Raw genomic sequence first — 20,306 nt, forward strand, 5'->3', positions numbered from 1 at the left:
ATTTGAATTAAAATAGTAGAGTTGTTGATTTTCGTTGATGGAAGGAGTTTCCACACGTGGACTTCTAATACAGATGAAATTACAGGTCTAGATTTTTTTTAAGTTTTTAAAGTTTTTAACATGACTTGTAACATCAGAATAGAAAGGACTTGAGCATAACACCCAGTTGTTGCTGCAGAATCTTCTTCAGGGGGCCACTTTGAAAATATCTCCATTGCTGGTTCTGTGGTCCTGTTCTTTATAATCATAGGTGCAAGGGTGTAGGATTCCCAATAAAATTAAGATGCCATTCAGTTATGTTTGGAACTCTAAATAGAATGTTTCAGCCCTCAGCCATGGATCTGTGTGTCTCATACACGGGCTTGTTTCCAAAAATAATTTAAAAAACCTCACCTTCCCAGAGGAAGCACACGTGTTGGCTTAGCATGATGTCCCATTCTGCTTTTGACAATTTAAGAAAGAGGGATTTGAGTCATAATGTTGAAATATAATGAAATTAAAACTTGTCTAGTGGGAGGAGCGACTTTGTTGCCTGAGCTCAAGCAAAGATCTCTTGGTAAATTCTCCCAGAGGATGCTTTTCCTTGATGGATAAGCAGAGAGAAAGATTTACCTGAAGTCAGAGATCTTTTTGATGTTATGTTTCAAAGTGGGATGATAATAAGGACAATGTTGCTATCTTGTATCCATCTAACATTTTATTCTTTCACACCAGTTATCTTATTAGATCCTCACCTTATTGTTATAAATTGAAACAGGGAAATCACCCACATTTCACTTTGCTTTGCATCCTGGCCTGCTCCTCCTCTGAGTGCCTCCACTTCTCATTGACTAGTGTACAGGATAAATGGAGACATGACTGTCAAGGAAGGCCCTCAGTAGTGTTCACTCGTTACCCAGTTTCATATCTCCATGGCTTCCCTTTTGTAAAGAGGACTTATGGGTATAGAGCTTTCTCGGTTTCCAGCAAAAGAGTTCAGTGTGGGTAAAACAAGTTGGGCTGCATGGAGGAGACTGGGGAGGGGGCACCCACAATGGAGAGGCCCAGCACTGACATATCTGTTCTTGCCTTTTCATCTGATAATCTCTATGTGGAGTTACTAAAGCATCTGAGTTTATCCATTTAAGTCCACTCTGTCTGTAGTGTAAGTCCCTAGCTTGTGCCATTGCTGTCAGGAGATATGTCTCTCCTTGATCAATATTTACTTAACAAACAGCAGGGGTAGAAGAGTTTGTTTAGAGGAATCATGTGCACACCAGGGTGAATGAATGCTCGGTAAAGTGCTTAAACTGTAATTTTTTTTTCCTTTCCTAGGATATTTTTTTTTGGAAGGGTTCTTTTTTCCTCCCTTTTTTCTTTCTTCTTTTTTTAAAAAAAAATTTTTGTGCTCTTCTAGAGACACTTAGAAATCATCTTCAGAGAATGACCTTGCTGTAGGATTAAACATATTGTTCATATCTTGGGACAGCTCATGACGCAAGTTAACTTTTGGAAAACTTAGTATGTTGTTCCTTTTAAAACTCTGGGCCAGGTTAAATATTTTGGACAAGGTCTTAGGAAGAGTTGCACTTTCAAGTGTTTTTGCCTTGACAACTTTGGGAGAAAGAGGTACAAGGGAGGAATACGTGCAAATTAAGCTAGATTGCTTTGAGTTATTAAAGGTTGGCATAAGCAAGTTTCTTTCAATCCAGGCAGTCCTGATCACCCAGTTCTTTCAGAAAGAGGGAGGCTGTGTCTTCCCATGATTTTAGACCTTTTGGATGAAAGTAAAATGAAACATTATCTCTTTTCCTCTTCCTATATGAGAAATGGAGAAGGAAGTGGGAGGGCACTTGGTGTTAAACTTTCCCCATCTTTTTTAACTTTTCTTCTAAAACAATGGTTACTAGAGCCTGGAGTTAGAGCCTTCAGTGCAAGGGACTTGGAGGCATCTGGGTCTAGTTGAAGGGGTTTGTGTGTGTGTGTGTGTGTGTGTGTGTGTGTGTGTGTGTGTGTGTTTTGGGGGGGGAGGAGTTATTTATTTATTTGATTTTGTGAATCAGAGTTGTAAAAGCCATCTGAAATATTCATGCAGAATTGTCTGGGCAGCCCGTTTCTGTTTTATTTACTGCACAGTAGAACAGCCACAGCGGATTAGTTCTACAATACCCATAACAAAGGCACAACAGCTGATGCATGTGATGTGAGGAGGTGACAAAACAGTTAAACTATGCTGCTGGCTACAGGCAAGCAGTCAGCAGATGCAGACAAAAGGGTTTGTGACAAGAATAACTCTCTCTCCAAGGCGAGCAGTGAAGAGTATCCAAAATACCAATACCCTTTTCTCCTTGACATTGTCTTCTTACAGTCAGCGTTTTATTGCCCTTTTATAGTAAAAAATTTTAAAAGAAAGAAAAGAAAAGAAAGAGGGGGAAAGAAAGGAAAAAGAAACTCACACCTAAACTAATTCTCCAAATATCGGCTGGGAATTGACTTCTTTCTTCACACACAGCCACACCAACCTCTGAGGGTGTGTGTCCTCTTCACTTTTCCACTTAAAGTTGAGTTCAAAGAAAAACAAAATGAAAAAAAAAAAAACTACAGAAAAGTTTAAAAGAGGAACTGAAGAGCAAATCACCCCGGTGAGGACTGAGGAGGTGAAACTTTAATCAAATCATTTCAACTTTTCGTATTTGGGGTAGTGGGAGAGCTCTGGGTAAGATTTGTTTTTCCATTCACTGGAGTGTGCAGTAATCTCATGGATGAAATGAGGCCAGTGGGCCAGTTTTTAAAAGTGGTCAAGAATTGGGAGAAGATGGAAAGAAGGGCTGAGGGTGGGGCCACAGTGGCAGGAGAGAGTTGGGCAGGGCACAAGATTTCAGTCTTCTGTGAGGGGCCCATGAATGAGCTTTTTTACAGAAGTGTGAAAAATCAGCTTCTCTATCTCTAGAAAATAGGAGAGGCTGTCTTCTTTTTAACCTTTGTAATTCTCCTTCTATTCTCTGTGACATTCATTCAGCTGCCAAGTGCGTTTGGCAAGGTTTGGGCTAGTAAGCGCACTTCCAGTGACCGCTAACCTTGGTATGTCCTGACACTTATGATGAGTATCTGCAGGACACAGAAGGCAGGCAGCCTGCTCTGTCAGGCTTTTATTATGTACTGCAGAGGCTGGGGACAGCCAGTTTAATAAAACAAATCATCCTTGAAGGTAAAGCAACTGGGAAGAGGAGGAGGAGGAGGAGGAGGAGGAGGAGGAGGAGGAAGGGGAGGGGGGAAAGAAATAAGTGTCATTGCCACCCAGTCCAAAAAAAACAAACACCATCCACTCAACAAACTATGAGCAATGCAGGGCTGGCTGAACATACTTGAAACAGTATAAATTCTTCTTGCCCAGCCCCTGCCCCCTTCTCTGCCTTCACCTCTTTCCTACTCCCCACCCCCATCGCCTTGCCCTTCTCATAGCCTCATTTATAGTACAGGAACAGCGAGCATACTCAACTTGTAATGGAAATTAATAGGTACCAGTGGCTGCTCCCCAATCCCATTAGAGGTCTTCTCATTTCTCCCCACCTTCTTCCAAATAACCTGGCAAGAAGGGACAAGCCCAGTTGCAGCTTGGGTTCATTCATTTGGGACTCTTCCATTCTCCTTTGTTTTAGAACCCCAGGTGAAGAGGGATCTGCAGCATCTTAAAACTCCCTACCCCATCCCCACCCCCTACTCCCACCCCCATCCCCAGCCTTGAGAAGCCTTTTCTTTTCCCATCTGGCATGTGAAAGCAAAGCTATGGCGTGACTCTTCTGAAACAGTAGAGTGGGGTCAGGTTTGCCTCTCCCCGTGCCCCTTCCGCCCCCCTCCAGTGAGTCCACATTGTCTTACATTGGGGTCATTTGATTGACTCCTGCCACCTGATGCTGAGAAGATACTCAGGAGTTCATTCTGCAGATAGTTGAGTTCTATTAAAAGAAACCCAGACAACGGCTTACTTGTCACCAGGGGATTTTCTGCAGACGTTGATTAGTGATGTGAAAGCCATTAGGTGTAAAAAGGTACCAAAAAGCATAGACCGAGTCCATAGTATAAGCCTAAATGATGGTCCAGCCTCCCTAGCATGATTGTCAAAAAAAGAAAAAAAAAAGTCCCCCTTGCCCTTTTTTAGTTGTAAGGAGGAACAGATACCAGGAAGAAAGCATCCCCCCACCCCCTTTTTCACAAGACTAACTAGGCAGTATTCTGTTATCTGGGAAAGAGTACACTTACTGGCTTCCTCGGGAAAACAAAACCATTCAGTGTATGGCAGAATTCAGCATAAGGTGCTCCTTGATCTCCATTGAAGAGAGTATAGCTGAAGTACTAGAAGGACCTTGTTATCTGACCTCTATGGCGATCCCATAGAGTCTATTCCAAGGTCATCTAGCATTAGTGAGAAGTGGCTAATCTATTCATTTATTAACTCAAGAATTCATCACCCCCACCACCACTACCAATGACCCAATAACCAAAGCAACTGCAGATCTAGCCATGTTTATTAATGAGTTTCAAACGTTCTTGGGGATTTTCTCATAGTACTGCAAAGTAGCGATGCCACTCTGAGGTAAAAATGGCACTCATTGAATTCCCAGGACAAATAGTGTGGTTTAGTGGGAAGGGTACTGGATGGGATATCAGTAAAGCTGGGTTCCAGCCTTGGCACTGCTACTAACCAGATATTTGACCTCTGGCAAGTTATGACTCCCCTGGACCTCAGTTTCTTTCTTTTATTTTTATAAAATAGAGTTGAACTAGATGATCCCCAAATATTCCTTCCAGTTTTAAAAGTTCTGTTTTATTTTATCTTATGATCAGCTTTCATTTAATAAGCACCTAGATAGTGCTAAACATAGTATAAGATCTATCTAGATATTTCCATCATTCAAATAATTATTAATTATATTCCAATAATAATGATCACTTCTATATAATGCTTTAAAATGTGTGAAGTGTTATAAATATATGATCACATTTGACCCCCTCAACAACACTATGAGCCAATTCCCTATTACAAATGGGGCAACTGAGACTCAGCGCTTTTGACTTGTCAAAGGTCACCACAAGTAAGTGAAAAAGATAGGATTTCAACTTAGATCTTCATGACTCCTACTCCAGCAGAGTATGATTATATCACACATCATGCTTCTTCTTAAGCCTCTCTCTGCTGCTATAGATATAGTCTCCATAGAATTATTAGACTTAGTCCCTGCCTTCAAGTTGCTTATACTCTCTTGGTAAAGCAGAACATAATATAAGTAATATAAGTTAAGTGGCAATACAAGAATTATATGGCAGTTTAAGACATCAGTATAACAGATGTCACAAGGCAGTATCTGATTAATTGCCAAATTAATCCATAAACAATATGGGATACAACCCACTAATACCCATTAAATAACATGGAGAAGAAGAGTAGGGAATAGGAGACCATTATTAGCACCCAGAGGAATAATTAACTTTAATTGTTTCCAAGAATTACACTCCCCTCTACCAGCCCTGACCTTTTTCTGCATTTATCCTCTCTACCACCAACACACACACACACACATACATACATTCTCTCTCTCAATCTGTCTGTCTCTGTCTGTCTGTCTCTCTCTCCCTCTTTCTTTCTCTGTCTCTGTCTCTGTCTCTGTTTCTCTCTCTGTCTCTCTCAAACTAGATAATGCCCTCTTCCATCTATTTTCATCTTTTGATTCTCCTCTTTTCACTCCTCAACATCCTCTGTAGAGCTTGGAGCTGTAAAAAATGACTTCCAAGTTGGGAAATGAGCCCTGTAACCTCTGAAGAGGCAATGTGATATGGCAGTCAAAAGACCTGGGTTTGCATCCTGACTCTTCTACTTTTTAGCCATGTGACCGTAAGCAAAGACCTTCATCTCTCTAAGTGAACCTCAGTTTTCTCCTGTGTCAAATGGGGATGATAGTATTTATCCTACATAACTTACAGGTCTATAGTGAGGGTTACATGAAATAACTATATATTACATAATATAGAATACTGTACCAAATGTCAGCTGGAAACAAGCTTTTCTTATTGCCATCATTACCTGGGTTTTATCTACAGCAGCTGCCCTTATTACTCACCTAGTTATGCCACTGGCACCACTTCCTTCAAGCCTCAGCGCTGCTTTCCTGTAACGCTTCTCCAGAGCTAAGGATCAAGGATCTGAATTCCTTTGTTGCCAGTGGCTAGTATCACCATCCTTCTTAAAATGTTTATTTTAATAAATGCCTTTGGTTATGGTTTTGTAACATTTGGCTAACAGCTCCCAAACCAAGCAGTTATAGGGGATAGTTGCACAGTCTAACTGTTCTCCAGCCAGATTCCTCCTCTCAATAAAGCCTATTTGATAAAATGTGAAGATTATCTGTGGGGAGAGGGTGGAAGGGTGGGGAGAGGGAGGAAAGAAGGGATGCTCTCCAAATGACAGTTAAATGGCTTTTGTAATCATTAAAAAGTGAACAGGAAGACCTAGCTCTCCTCTGGCCCCCTCCTTCCTCACCAGCACACATGTGCTCACAGTAGATAGAAGAAAACCAGGCAACTCTGTGGAGCACCGCCTGCTGGGAACAGCAGATTGGGGGGGAGAAGGAGGGAATGGGAGGGAAGTCACTGAAGGATTTTCACATAGGTAGGCCTTTAGAAAATATTTAATACAGTGGTCACATTTTGTAGATGAGAAAACTGAGACCCAAAGGAGAAGGCATGAATGGGTTTGGAATCCAACTTCTCATTCCATATCCAATGGGCTCTCTGCTGTGCCCAGTGGATATTGATGGAGAGCTGGAATATTGCAGTTGAGGGTACCACTTCAGGGAAAACTCATTAATTCATTAAAAGGAAGCCCACAAGCATACTGTATTGTGTTTATTGGTCCAGAGGTTCACTTCACCCAAAATCTGGTCAGGTCATTCTGGCAGCAGTGTTACACAAAGAACATTGCAATGCCTGAGAGACAGGGCACCAGGATTCTAATCTTGGATCTTCTAACTTGCTACATGGTCTTGGGAAACTTACTTAATCTCTCTGAGTTTCAGTCTCCTTATCAGCAGATAGAGAATTAGCACCTAGAGTGTAGGGACCATTTTTTTCCCTTTATATCCCCCTCACCCCCATGCTTAGCAGAGTCCCTGGCACATAGCAAGGGTTTTAATAAATTTTTGTTGATTTGTTTAACTAATTCTAAGGTTCCTTTTGTGTCTGACCTAGGGGTAGAGTCCCACTTCTCAAGACTGTCATCACTGTATTTTTTTTCCTAAAGAAGAAGTAAATCATTTGGGGAAGCTCATAAATCATTTGACCTCTAAAACTAAGCCAAATTTAACTGGGAAAACAGGGATGTTTAATCCTTGTTCCTACATCCTTACAGTCATGGCAAATGTTGGTTGTAGATAGAGAAGAAAGGAATGAAGATTTAAAAAATTTTAAGTGCCTTTTTTTTACATTAATTCGCTATATGTCCAAACCAGAAGAAAATATTTCAATCCCTATATGTGTCTATATATCTGTCCATCTGACTGTCTTTTTTCCTTTCTCTCTCCCCATCTCCCTCTCCCTCTCCCTCTCCCTCTCCCTCTTCCTTTTCCTTCTCCCTCTCTATCTCTATCCCCACATACCTTGTGTTTATTTATTTCTATATTTGTATCCACGGATTGTAAAAATCAAATGGTACTCTCTTCCATGTTGATACAAATGTACTCAACTAAAGGAAATCCACTAGTTATTCATTTATACTTCCAGAAAAAATTAATTTAAGGTAATGATCCCTTCAGTGGCTAATACCCTATCTTGTGGCAAGATACCTCCTTTCCCCTTCCCCCCCACTCCCTTTTATCTTAAGGAATTTAGGAAGGATACTAAACAAACACATCAATAGTCACTAACTTTCCTGGTCAAGACTATTAAATAAGTAAGTAAGCAAACAAATAAGAAAGATAATGCCAAAGAATCAGCAGGCGTGCGCGTGCGTATGCACACATACACACACACACACACATACACACACACACACACACCCTTGGAAGGAACAGATTAAAGCTTGGGGGTTTAAAAGAGAACAGTTATCTTGAGATAGAGACTGGAGCCATAAAATAAGTTTAGAAGAGTAGGCAAACCAAAGGCTCATCAGTCCATGGGACATGTCTCCTCTTGAGGATCCAACTCCATGGAAAAAGATGTTTTAAAATCACCAATATAGCATTTTTTTAAATTATGCAAATTATATTAGGATGATTGTGAAGTCTCAAATGTTATGACAGATCACTGTCAAGTTTATCAAACTGGAAAATATCAGAATTGGGGGATTTAAGGGGAAAAAAAAGTCTGTCATCTAAGGACTAAATATGGAGAGGCAACATGATGGCATAAGATTTTAGGTCAGATGACCTGAATTCAAATCCTGATTCAGTTATTTTTCTACCTGTGTGACCTAGGGCAAATCTGTTGAAGTCCCTCATCTGTAAAATGAAGGAACTGGGCAAGATGACTTGAGCTGGTCCTCTGCAACTCTATGTTCTTATGTTCTATCCTGATATTTTAGGTTCCTAAATATTTTATGACTTATTTTAAATATAATTGTTTTATCTGATGTTTTTGTTTACTAAAATATTATTTTTGAGCCCAAATGTTTTTCCATGTAAAAGCACCTGGATTTTAAAATGTAAATAATTGGAGAAATGGGATTCAGTTTTTAGAAATTCCCTGTTAAAACTTGCATTCGGGATCATAGTCATTTCAGGTCGGAGTTGTGTCGTTCTTCTTCTCTTCCCCACCCCCATCCCCAAACAATCTCTCTAGAACTCTGGAGTTTGTTGTTTCAATAGACAGACCTCAGTATTTTCCTGGTAGGATTCTATTGCTAAAACTCCACTGAGCTGCCCATTCCATGTTCCTCTGCTACTATATATATAAAACAGCTTTACATAAGAGAATACAAGACTGCCATTTTTAGAAAATGCAGGTGCCATATAAGCCTCTTTCTGAAAGAAAGAACTTAGCTCAGTTTCCTTTGAAGAACTGGAGACTTGAAACTGAAAACTTTATTAATGCCATTGTCTCCTTGTATCAGCAGGTTCCAGAGAGATTCCTGGAAGTCGCACAGATCACATTACGAGAGTTTTTCAATGCCATTATCGCGGGCAAAGATGTTGATCCTTCCTGGAAGAAGGCCATATACAAGGTCATCTGCAAGCTGGATAGTGAAGTCCCTGAGATTTTCAAATCCCCGAACTGCCTACAAGAGCTTCTTCATGAATAGAGATTTTCAACAACTCTTTCTGAATGTATGAAAAGTAGCAGTCCCCTTTGGATGCCCAAGTTATGTGTATCTAAATTTTGATTTCATATACATGTATATGAGAGGCATAGATATGTTTATGAAATCAGCTGGTAATTCTGCCTCCTCCTCATGAACTCTTTTTTTTTTCTTTTGTGTTGTTCTGTTGCAAGGGGATACTGAATTGTCCTTCTGCCTTCAGTTTACTTTTTGCCCAAGGCCCTTAACATTTGGAGACTTAAATGGGGTTCATTTTCAGGGAGAAGAATTTTGAAATGGGTAAAGCCTGTCTTAGCAAGGTAGGGCATCATATATGTGATGCCTCTGTCAGATGCATGGCTTGCTACAAAGTGGCATTTTGGCCGAGGGAAACCAGCATCGTGGCACACTACTATAGACAATGAAGTTTCCTCTTGTTTTTACTGCTAAAAAGGTCTAAAGTTCTATGGAATCACTATATAAGCTTAGTTTTATTTTATTTAGCTAATTATGTTGCTTTTGCTTTCATCTCTAAAAACAGCAAATGACATTTTTAGCAGCTCATTGCCTAAAGTGATATCCCCCCAGAAGACCAGATTTCAGAACAAAACAACAAAAAAGCTATCAACCTTTTCCTAATAAGAATGATGACTACCCTTTTCCCCTCCCCCCCCCACAAAAAAATTAATGATTTAGATGCCAGTTTCTTATTGAGGCAAACCAATTCTGCACAAGATTGGTCCTTTCAGGTTGGGACTGGCGACTCATGCATGATGGTCTAGTCACTTCTCTCATTTTACAGTATGGTCCTCTTGTTTAAAGAAAATAACAAAACAAAAACAGAACATATTTCATTCTCCACAAAGTAAAACCCAAATCTTTTATATTTACCCTCATCTTGCTTCAGATATTAAAAGGCACACAAGTTTCAAACTTACTCTTTGCTCAACTTTGCTTAAAGTTGTATCAAAAAGACAACTCTTTCCACTGGATATTTAAATTGCCCCCAGATAGAATTTTCTGAATTACCTTTTTACAGGAAGAGGAACATCATCCCATCCTGGACTTTCAATTCCTGGTTATGCTGAAAGCTTTTTAATAGCAGTTAAGTTTGCTTGGACTTCATCTTGTCAGAGGAACACATATAAGACTGACCCTTCCCCCCCAAAAAAAGATGATTCTTCAAATTGACAAGCATTTATTAAGCACCTACTATGTGACAAAATAAGTCATAGAAATAATCCCCCACTGTCTTGTTGGATATGCAAAGTGATGACAACCTAACAGTTTTTCCTTGCTTTTCTGTGCAGCTTTTAAAAATGAATGATGTGCTACCAGTCTCTTCTAAAGCAGAAGCTAGTGTTGACCAAAATATGAGTAGAGTGAGTGTACAGTATAGGAAAGTTTGGGATTAGCCTAAGTGACACTATTTCAGCATAATATAAGAAAGCTAGCTGCTAGTTCTTTGTGCTTTCTTCAATGGTTCTCCTTTTTTTGATTTTCAAAATTTCAAGTGTATACTGTCCAATATTTACTTTGGAAAAAAAAAACACATCTGATGGCATTTATATTTCTTTTTTTTTCTGATTTTTCTGAACAGATGCAGTAAGAATGTATTGTTCACTAGTGTTTTCCATCCCCTCCCCTTCCATCAGGTAATTTGGTTAAAAATAATTATGATTCATTAACAAATCTGGTATTTAAATCATAAGGATCATAAATATGGCATTTCCTTGACTTTTTTTTTTCTATTCCAAAATTGCATTTGACTTTGGAGAGTGAAAGTTTACCCATGTGACTAAAGAGCTGACCTGATCACTGCAATTTCACTTCATTTATAAATACTGCTGATAGACAGAAATGTATGAAAGCAATTATTGTCAGCACAAAGCCTTAAAAACCTGCTGACTTCAAATTAAACAGCCCAATCCTATGATGCCCTGTCATTATTCCCAAGCACAGGCAGGATCCCTGCCGTATAGACAATGAAAACAACAACATGGGATGGAGTGCCAACAGTTTCAAAATGAATTGAATGCAAAACACATCTTATCCAACTTACTTTCTTAGAGGATCAAGACATCAACAGGGATATGCTTTCCCCCTCCCTTAAAAACAAAACGGTATAGTTTGGCTACTGTGGCATTTAATATGTCTACCATCCAATCTGCACCAAGTAAAGAGACGATCAACTGGTGGTAGTTAGTCCCCTCTTTGGGGAATTGCTACCCACAGGAGAACGTGATCTGCAGGGTTCAAATTAGGATCAAGTCAGTCTTTGGCTGTTAAAATGTCACTGAGGTGGTCTTATGCTACTGGATTGCCATTGACAATGGGAAAAGGCAAAGCCATACTTTATTCAGACTCTGTGGACTGCTATGTACTTTCTTGATCTGGAATGGAACAGATCCTTCAGTTATAATGAGCTGATTTTTAAATTACAATTACCCTTTCTCCCACCCACACTCTCCACCCTTCCCCTCCACCTGATTCAATTAAGTGAACTGAACTAGACTGTAGGCTCACACCTAGATACTGTCACATCTATCTCCTGAGAGTAATAGACTCTTGATCTTCTCTGAGGCATAGAAATGATTTCAGAGTAGAATCTGAATCTGAAGGAAACATTTCGTTGCTTGATTCTGTAAAGAGTACTCCTTCACTTTGCTATTGGGGGAAGGGGGGGTTCCCCACCCAGTGCAGCCATATTATCTTATGCCTCTTAATGCATTGAATGAAAATGACAAAAATCTGGGTGATAAAACTCTTATTTAACTGAAAGTACAAATCACACCATCTTTTAGATGGTAGGACAACTCTCCCTAAATTAAAATTAAGTGGGTTGGAGAAGGCTAATTATTTTCTGCGATTGGGGAAGAGTTTAGACAAGAAAAGAGTTTAAAGTCCATGTTGAAATAACCACATTGCCATTCGTTTTCTGCTAATTCTGATTTCTTTCTGCATACACACTTGAGGTTATAGTCTGTGCCTAGACCTTAAATGCACCAGCGGAAGGATTAAAAAAAAAATCCTTCAAAATACCAGTTTTTTCCCACAAGTACAATTGTTCTTGTGCCTTCTGTGGCTTTCAATTTCATCTTTTAGACTTTATTTCCAATTACTACAGCTGCAATAAACACTAGATTTTTTTTCTGGCTGTTTGACATAATGTTGATAGCTATGCATATTTTGTGTCTTTTTAAAAAAAACAAAGCGGGAGACTACGTTTTTGAAGAAGAGAATTTTTAGAACAGTTTGATAACGCAAATTATTTTTTTCCTCAATTGTTTGAGCAGCATTCAAGTTTTGAAAATTCTTGTAGAAGCCAATTTTTTGTAACTGTGGTGCAAATCTTGTGTTTTCTTAGCCTAAAGAAAAGTAGTATAGAAGCAATATTTCATATGATGTGCTATATATGTGTATGCACCAGTATACATGTATATAAACACATACAGAATCTTATCTATATATATATATATATATGCGTGTGAAGTGAAAAGCTTACCTTTTTCCTATCTAGATTTAAGATCCTATTTTAGACATCTGTTATGTTTTGTGAAAAGAATGTTCTATTTGCAACTGCAAAACATTTAATTCTTACTGTATCTCTGGATGTTTAATGAGAACGTTTCACATTAAATGGTAAAACAAGTGGACTATGTTAGAATGTAGGCATTATTTAAGGAAATGTTCACCCATATATATATTCCTGAGGTTTGCTTTGTGCCTCTGAGTATTATTTAATTAAAAGTGTTTTCAGTTTGCAGAATCTTTGTTACTGTACCAGGGATGTGGGTGAATATCTTTGAAAAAAAATACAAAAACATAAAAATAAAAAATAAAACAAAACAAAACCAAGAGGGGAACTTTTATAAAGCAATGTAAATATTTAACCTTATGGCTGTTCTTGCATAAGACATAAGATTTTAATAACGACATTCTCAAAACATCTGTTGGATTTATTAGGAACACTTCAATAACTGTATAGATAGTTGAAAGCATTCTTCAAAATCCAGCCTCTCTACTTTTAAAAGATAACAGTCTCTTTCATCAGATGTCAAGGACAAGGGTGATACAGTTTCTGTAAAAATTACAGAATTTTTTTTCTATGTACATGAAGTTATTTAATAAGTAAAAGAAAAATTCCTTTCCATAGGTTAATGTTAAGATACAAAGGTGAAGATATTTGTGGCTTTAAAACTAGGATTTTCACCAGCAGCATTGACAAATTTGTAAAATGAAGAGTGGTTTACAGCTCCCCCAGAATAAACATTGTACATGAGAAGTTAGAGCAAAAATGATTTGCCATGTGTATTATAGAGTATTCATTGGTGTGACTAGTGCAAATGTTTCCTTCTGGTACCAACCCTGTGTTTGAATATTCCAAGAGGCATTGTTTTCAAAAAAGCTCCCCTTAAAAGAATGTAACTGGTTTATATGAGTAAGCAGTTACTGTATTGCACTTAAATGTTATGTTGAAGGAAATGCAATTTTGTTTTCTGTAGAACTGTTGGTTGTAAACCATCTATAAAGCTTGGAAAGGCTCATTCAGAGCTGGGATTAAAAACTGGTATTTTTAGCCTTTGGGTCTTCTTAGAAACACTCTTTGGGTGGAATCTGGTGGCACATGAACTCTCAAGAGTCTTTTTACCTGAGCTACCATTCCCTCTCCCAAATCTGCCATCCGGTAAAATGCAGTCTGTCTAAGAGGGAGAAAGACGCAACCAGGAGACATAGACATCTTGGGCCAGCCCTCTTATAGGAGGATTTATTTCTTCTGTATTTTGAAAACACACAGATCCTCCCCACAGTGGAGGGAAAAGCCATTTATAAGTGCTTTTGAGGTGCCCCCTACCAGAAGTCAGAATGAGGGGGAAAAATGTATTGCGTTGGACTGAATGCTACCTAGAAGAATCAAAGGTTAAAGTTCACACTGGTATCATCCCAGCCATTACTCATTTGTATATAGTTACAAAGCGTGACAAGACACTGCCTTTATATTATTTAGCAATATGTTGTAAATAGCATTAAGCTCTTTTTTTTGTAATAAAGACCCTTTAATTTGAAAATAGTACAATAACTGAAACTGATAAAGTCAATTTTTGAGTTTTTTTTAGCTAGAGGCAATTTCAACTGTGGAATTTTTTGTTGTTGTTGTTGTCTATTGTTCTAAAGACTTTGCATAATTTATTGGTTTAATTTATCCTAATTTATTTGATGAAGGTGTACAATTTTGTATTACCAAGGATGTACTGTAATATTAATTGATGACATGATAAAAAAAACAATGAGAGTCCCTGTCCATATTAAATAAATTTTTAAAAGGTGCAGTAGACAATTGATTTTCAAGTCAAAGTGAACATTTTAGTTTGGCAGCTACTAAATTTTAAAACAGGAAAAAAAAAGATGTTGTTTGGGGGTAGGGTGGGGATGGGGTTTTATTTTGTGTGTTTTAAGCTTTTGTATACTCTCCAAACTTTGACCTTTTTGCTTTGTACCACTTAAAGGATACAGTAGTTCAATTGCCTTGTGTGCCTTCCATCTTCTCTTAAACTGAATGTATGTGCAGTATATATGCAAGCTTGTGCAAAATAAAATATAAATTACAAGCTCATTGATGTGCTTTGGATTTTTTCTTCAACTGTCTTGTAGGAGATTGAGTATAGGGTTAAAGTCCACCCAAGACAACAGATTTTGATGCAGTTAGATTGTCGGTTAGAGTGTTTATCCCCTGACAATCTAGACAGTAAAACCTCACAACTGAGCCTCAAACACTGATGATTCGAATGCCTTTTGTTACCTGGGTAGTTTGATTCATCCAGATTTCAGGGTTTCCAGGTAACCTCCTATTGCCACAAGATTGATTCCAAGGACAAATTTACCTTTGTTTATCCCTTATGAGGAAGAACACAAAACCAGGTTGAGTGAAACTGCTGTTATAATTTTCTCCCCAGTATTGCTAATTCCAGATGATTCAGCAGAAGACGTAAATATGACCACATTTCACCCACTTGCTAAAATCATAGAAAAAAGGAAGGCAGCCTAGGGTAGTAGGCATGGTGGAATGGAAAAAGGCAGTAGACTTGAGAGACAGAAGCCTTAAATTCAGCTCCGATACTTTTGACCTTGACCAAGTCATTTATTTCATCTCTGAGCCTTACCTTTTTCATCTGTAAAATTAGGCTAGGTGAGCATGCACTACCTCTCTCATAGGATCAGAATAAGGAAATATCTTGGAAACCCTCACAGGGTAATAGAAATATTAGCTAGTCTTTTATAAACTGGTCTGTGAGGGAACTGAAAGCGTTTGTAACTTATATTCTGGCAAATTTACAGACTAAAGATTTACTCCTGGCTTTTTTTTATAAGTGGATTTGGGGTAGTCTCTTCTAGTCATCTTCCCAGATTTGTAGCATACGTGGTTACAGCTTTAGAAAAACTGCCTCTCACGCTTTCAGAAATATCTGGGCTTACATGAACTGATGCAAAGTGAAGTGAGCAGAACCAGGGTAAGATTGTATACACCAAACAGCAATATTGTACAATAATCAATTTTAAATGACAGCTATTCTTAGCAAGACAATGATCTAAGATAAGTTAGAAAGACTAATAATGAAAAATGCAATTTGCCTCCAGAGAAAGAAATGGAATCTGAATGCAGGTAGAAAAGGTATTTTTTTTTTTTGGTCTATGTTTTCTTTCACAACATGACTAATATGGAAATATGTTTTGCCCAGTGGAATTGTGCATCAGCTATGGGAGGGGAGGGAAAAAACATGAATCTTGTAACCATGGAAAAATATTCTAAATTAAATAAATTTTTCAAAAAAATATATGTTTTGCATGACTGCATGTGTATGACTTCTCAATGAGGGGGAAGGAAAGGAGGGAGGGAATTTGGAAAGCAAAATTTTAAAAAATGAATGTCAAAAAAAATTTACATGTAATTGGAAGATAAAATATTTTTAAAAAGCTGCTTTTCGGGAGCAGCTGGGTAGCTCAGTGGATTGAGAGTCAGGCCTAGAGACGGGAGGTCCTAGGTTCAAATCCTGCCTCAGACACTTCCCAGCTGTGTGACCCTGGGCAAGTCACTTGAGCCCCATTGCCCACCTTTACCACTCTTCCACCTAAGGAGCCAATACACAGAAGTTAAGGGTTTAAAAATAAAAAAAAAAATTTTTAAGCTGCCTTTCCTTCTGATTGTCATTTTGGAGAAAACTGGTGGTATAGAGAACAGGATCTGAAAATCAGGAAGGTTGGAGTTCAGGTTTGACCTCTTTTTCAACTGTAAAATGAAGATAATAATACTATCTCCCTCAGACATATGTGTAAAAGGCACTTAGTACAGTGCCTGGTATATAGTAGGTGCTATATAAATGCTCTTTCATTTGCTTTTGTTTAACATAAATTTCATTCTTAAATTGGTGGCCAGAGGAAGGAGCAGTAACTGTAGGATTTGAAATAGAAGTAATCTTAGTGATCAATTTGGTCATCATAATTATTTTATGGACAAAGAAACCCAGACCCAGAGAGGGTCCTTATTTAAGGTCACACAAATAGAATGTAGAAGCATCAAGATTCAAACTTTAGTCCTCAGCTCTATCATTCTTGCCATTAAGCTATTATCTCGATTCCCATCTTTAGGCTTCAGTTTCTTCCTCTCTAAAATACAAGAGTTGGATTAAATGATATTTAATATCTTTACTAGATATAAATTCTATTACTTGCTAACACTCATGCTGGCTCAAGCCTCAGAACCCGGACCCAAAATTCAGTGATTTTTCCTCTTCATCATTTTCTTCCTCCAGGAAACTCACTATTTTATAAACCTCATCAAATTAAATTCAACACTGAAGCATTTATTAGGCACCTACTGTAAGTAAAGCATTGTGCTGGCCACTTCAGAGGATATGAAGTTTAACTACATCATAGTCCCCATCCTCAGAGAGTTTATGATGTCGCAAGAACATGACACCAACACAGACAATTTTATTACAAAATAATATATGACAAGTATATTGGAAAGTTGCTAATGAGGTATATAGTCCCATGTCTTATTAAATGTAGGACTAAATCTAATCTCTTGGATCTTGGTCATTTCTTCCTCTTCCCAGAATGCTAAAATATTTTACATTTTAGCCATATCTTCCTCTTGACAGACGGTACCTGAAAAATCAGTGGAAGAGTTTATTAAGTGACATGGTAATATGTTCATTTCTATCTCTTTGTTTCAAGGGCAGTAGCTTAAGTTCCAGGTCTATGAGTTGTATCCCCTTAAAAATACTCTATCCAGGAGTCCTTAGAGCAGAGGTTGGGAAATGAGAGGCTCCTACCTGTGTGGATTCTCACATGTAGCACAAAGGCTGCTGAGGATATGTGAACACCTTTCCCTAATGGCCACCTATAATCTATTTTGAATTGGCACAAGTAATCTTTCCACCTATTCCAAATCATGAAAGATGGTTATTTCAAGAGAAAATAATGTATTTAAATGTTGAGTTTATAAAAACTATGGTAGTATTTTTTTTCTCAAATTAGGCCCTAGATTTTAGAAAGAAAATTGACTATTTAAGCTGAGGAAATATTTAACCCCTTACTCCTTAATGTTCTTTAAGCAAAGGCTAGGTTTTCTACAGAGGGGATCCTTGGTCAGATACAGATCATGGCTTTTGAAATCCCTTCCAGATCTAATATTCTATGAGACCATGATTAGTCATTAATTTTTTTTATTAATTCTGAATTTGACAAACATCAATAAACATTTTCATATGCAAAGAATAGAAATGTGTTGAATATGAAACTATGAATCTCATTACATGTAGCATTTTAAAAGTCTGTACTAAATTCAGCACCTTCATTCCTAAAGCTGTCTGCTTGTTTGTGTAGCTAGGTGATATAGTGGATTATGTCAGTAAGGTATGAGTTTTCATTCTACCTCCTATGCTTACTGGCTGTACAACCCTGTAGCAATCCAGGTATACATTAATTGTGATATTATTTTAAGAAGTATTCAAAAATTTAACTGATACTGGTCAAATCCAAAGCATTTCACGTTTTTTCAACTGGAAATGACAAAAAACTTGCACAACCAATTCTATCTCCAAACAAATCTTTGCTAAATGCAAAAGTTAGTGTGAAGTCAAATTTAAAATTAAACATTTCAAATTTAAATTGGACACAACAAATTACTAATAAAAGATTGATTATGTTCTACATGAAAAGTAAGGAGACTGAGATAATTGACCAGTCTTCTGGGGTGTAGCCTTAGGGAAGGGCTAGGGACTTGGCAAGGTTGATGTTCAATTTGACTCAAGATTACAGAGATCAATCATTAGCAGTATAAGAGTTACATTTTTGAATACTTCTTAAAATAATATCACAATTAATGTATACCTGGATTGCTACGAACCCTGGACCCATCACTTAATCACTTTCAACCTTAGTTTCTCCATCTATAAAATAGGCACAATTATAGCATCTATCACATAGTATTATTTATCAAAAGAGGTAATATTGGTAAAAACACTTTGCAAATTATAAAGTGCTATATAAAACTAGTAAGCTCCTAATTATTACTGTGTCCCCTAACCCTTCTCTTGTTCTGTGCATTTTAAAATGCTGCCTTACAGCTCTTTTTTTGGTAATACTTTCATGAGGCACACACACACACACACACACACACACACACACACACACACAATACCTAAAACCCTTCTTGGTAATAAGTTGCACATCGTGGCATGTCCAAAAATGTGTGTGTGTGACTAGCCATGTTAAAAGAAAAGGAAAACATATCAATTCATTTGTCTTGATCATACTTATTTCTTAGAAGGGAGAACTTTTAATAAAGGGCAGGAGTATTAGATGGGAGATGGGGGAATATGGGATAGTGATAGCAATGAAGAATAAAGGGAAAAGGGGGAAGGGAAGAGGAGTGCAAAGAAGGGAAAGGAAGTCAAGGCAAGGGAAAGGAGAAGAGTATTAAAGAACCATCTAAAAATACGCAAGGGAGAAAAAAATTAAGTTGAAAAGAGGACAGAGACAAACAGGGTAATTCTTTAAGTACCAATTTGCTGAGTGCTGGCTTTGCAACCAAAGTTACTTTTCTTTTAGAAAATAAAAGAAAGATCAACAAATAATCTAACTATATTACATACAACCTTTCTAAAGGATGCCTTCAGTAGGATAGCTGATGCCTGGACATCCAGCTTTTACTTTAAGACCATTAACCAGTAAGGAGTTAAATATTTCCTCAGCTTAAGTAGTACTAACATACTACTATATTAAAGTTGATATCAACTTTTAAAAATAGTTGTACATGCTATTGCTGGTTTTATAGGCAATCATTTTTTCCTATCTTCCTTTGTACTTGGGAACATTCATGTTTGTTGATAGCTGTCAAGTTTAGAGCTTAAAAAAATTTTTTTAAGTAAATGATCAGTGGTCAAAGGAGCACTGGAATGTCAAAACACCTGAGTTTGAGTCTTAGCATTCCTTGACCTTTGAGCCTCAGTTTCCACAGTTGTAAAATGGAATGAATAAAACAATCTCTACCTGATTCATTATTTTATTGTAAAAATCAAAGAAGATGATTACTGCCAATCTGGCTTCCATTTAAACTCTGGCTAGGAAAGTATAGTAAGATCATTCACTGATTTTTTTTTCCTATAAAGAAAGTAACTTTGGGTTCCAAGACCAGGACTTAGCAAAACTATGGAGGGAACCGTTTTGCTTCTTTTTGCATTCTTTTTCCATATTCCAGTCCCTTCTGTCCAATTATGCAATGATCTCATTCTGTGCCATCTTTCTTGTCACAGAGAAAAGCACTCAATAAAGTAATGCTAGAATGTTAATAACTTGAAATGTTACCATTCTCAGGGTCACATTATCTTAGCAGAGGGCAACAAAACATCAGATATTATTTAGCCCAAAAGAATGAATCTCTAACGGTAGAATTTTAGGCTCCATGGCACCATGCACGAAATTAGAGGATAAGGAGGCTTTTCTGGAAGCCCTTCTATCATAGTACATAGGTGACTTG

At 37.7% G+C, this 20,306-nt stretch overlaps 1 protein-coding gene across 1 annotated transcript in view; it reads left to right on the forward strand.

Annotated features, from left to right (window-relative positions):
* Positions 1 to 9,268, forward strand: part of PROX1 (prospero homeobox 1) — a 53,230-nt gene extending 43,962 nt beyond the window's left edge. The window contains exon 5 of the mRNA XM_044672185.1: positions 9,083 to 9,268. Coding sequence (XP_044528120.1) covers positions 9,083 to 9,268 — 186 coding nt within the window. The remainder of the gene's footprint in view (positions 1 to 9,082) is intronic.
* Positions 9,269 to 20,306: the final 11,038 nt, after the last annotated feature.

Source organism: Gracilinanus agilis, chromosome 4 (assembly GCF_016433145.1).
Source record: "Gracilinanus agilis isolate LMUSP501 chromosome 4, AgileGrace, whole genome shotgun sequence".
Taxonomy (NCBI): domain Eukaryota; kingdom Metazoa; phylum Chordata; class Mammalia; order Didelphimorphia; family Didelphidae; genus Gracilinanus; species Gracilinanus agilis.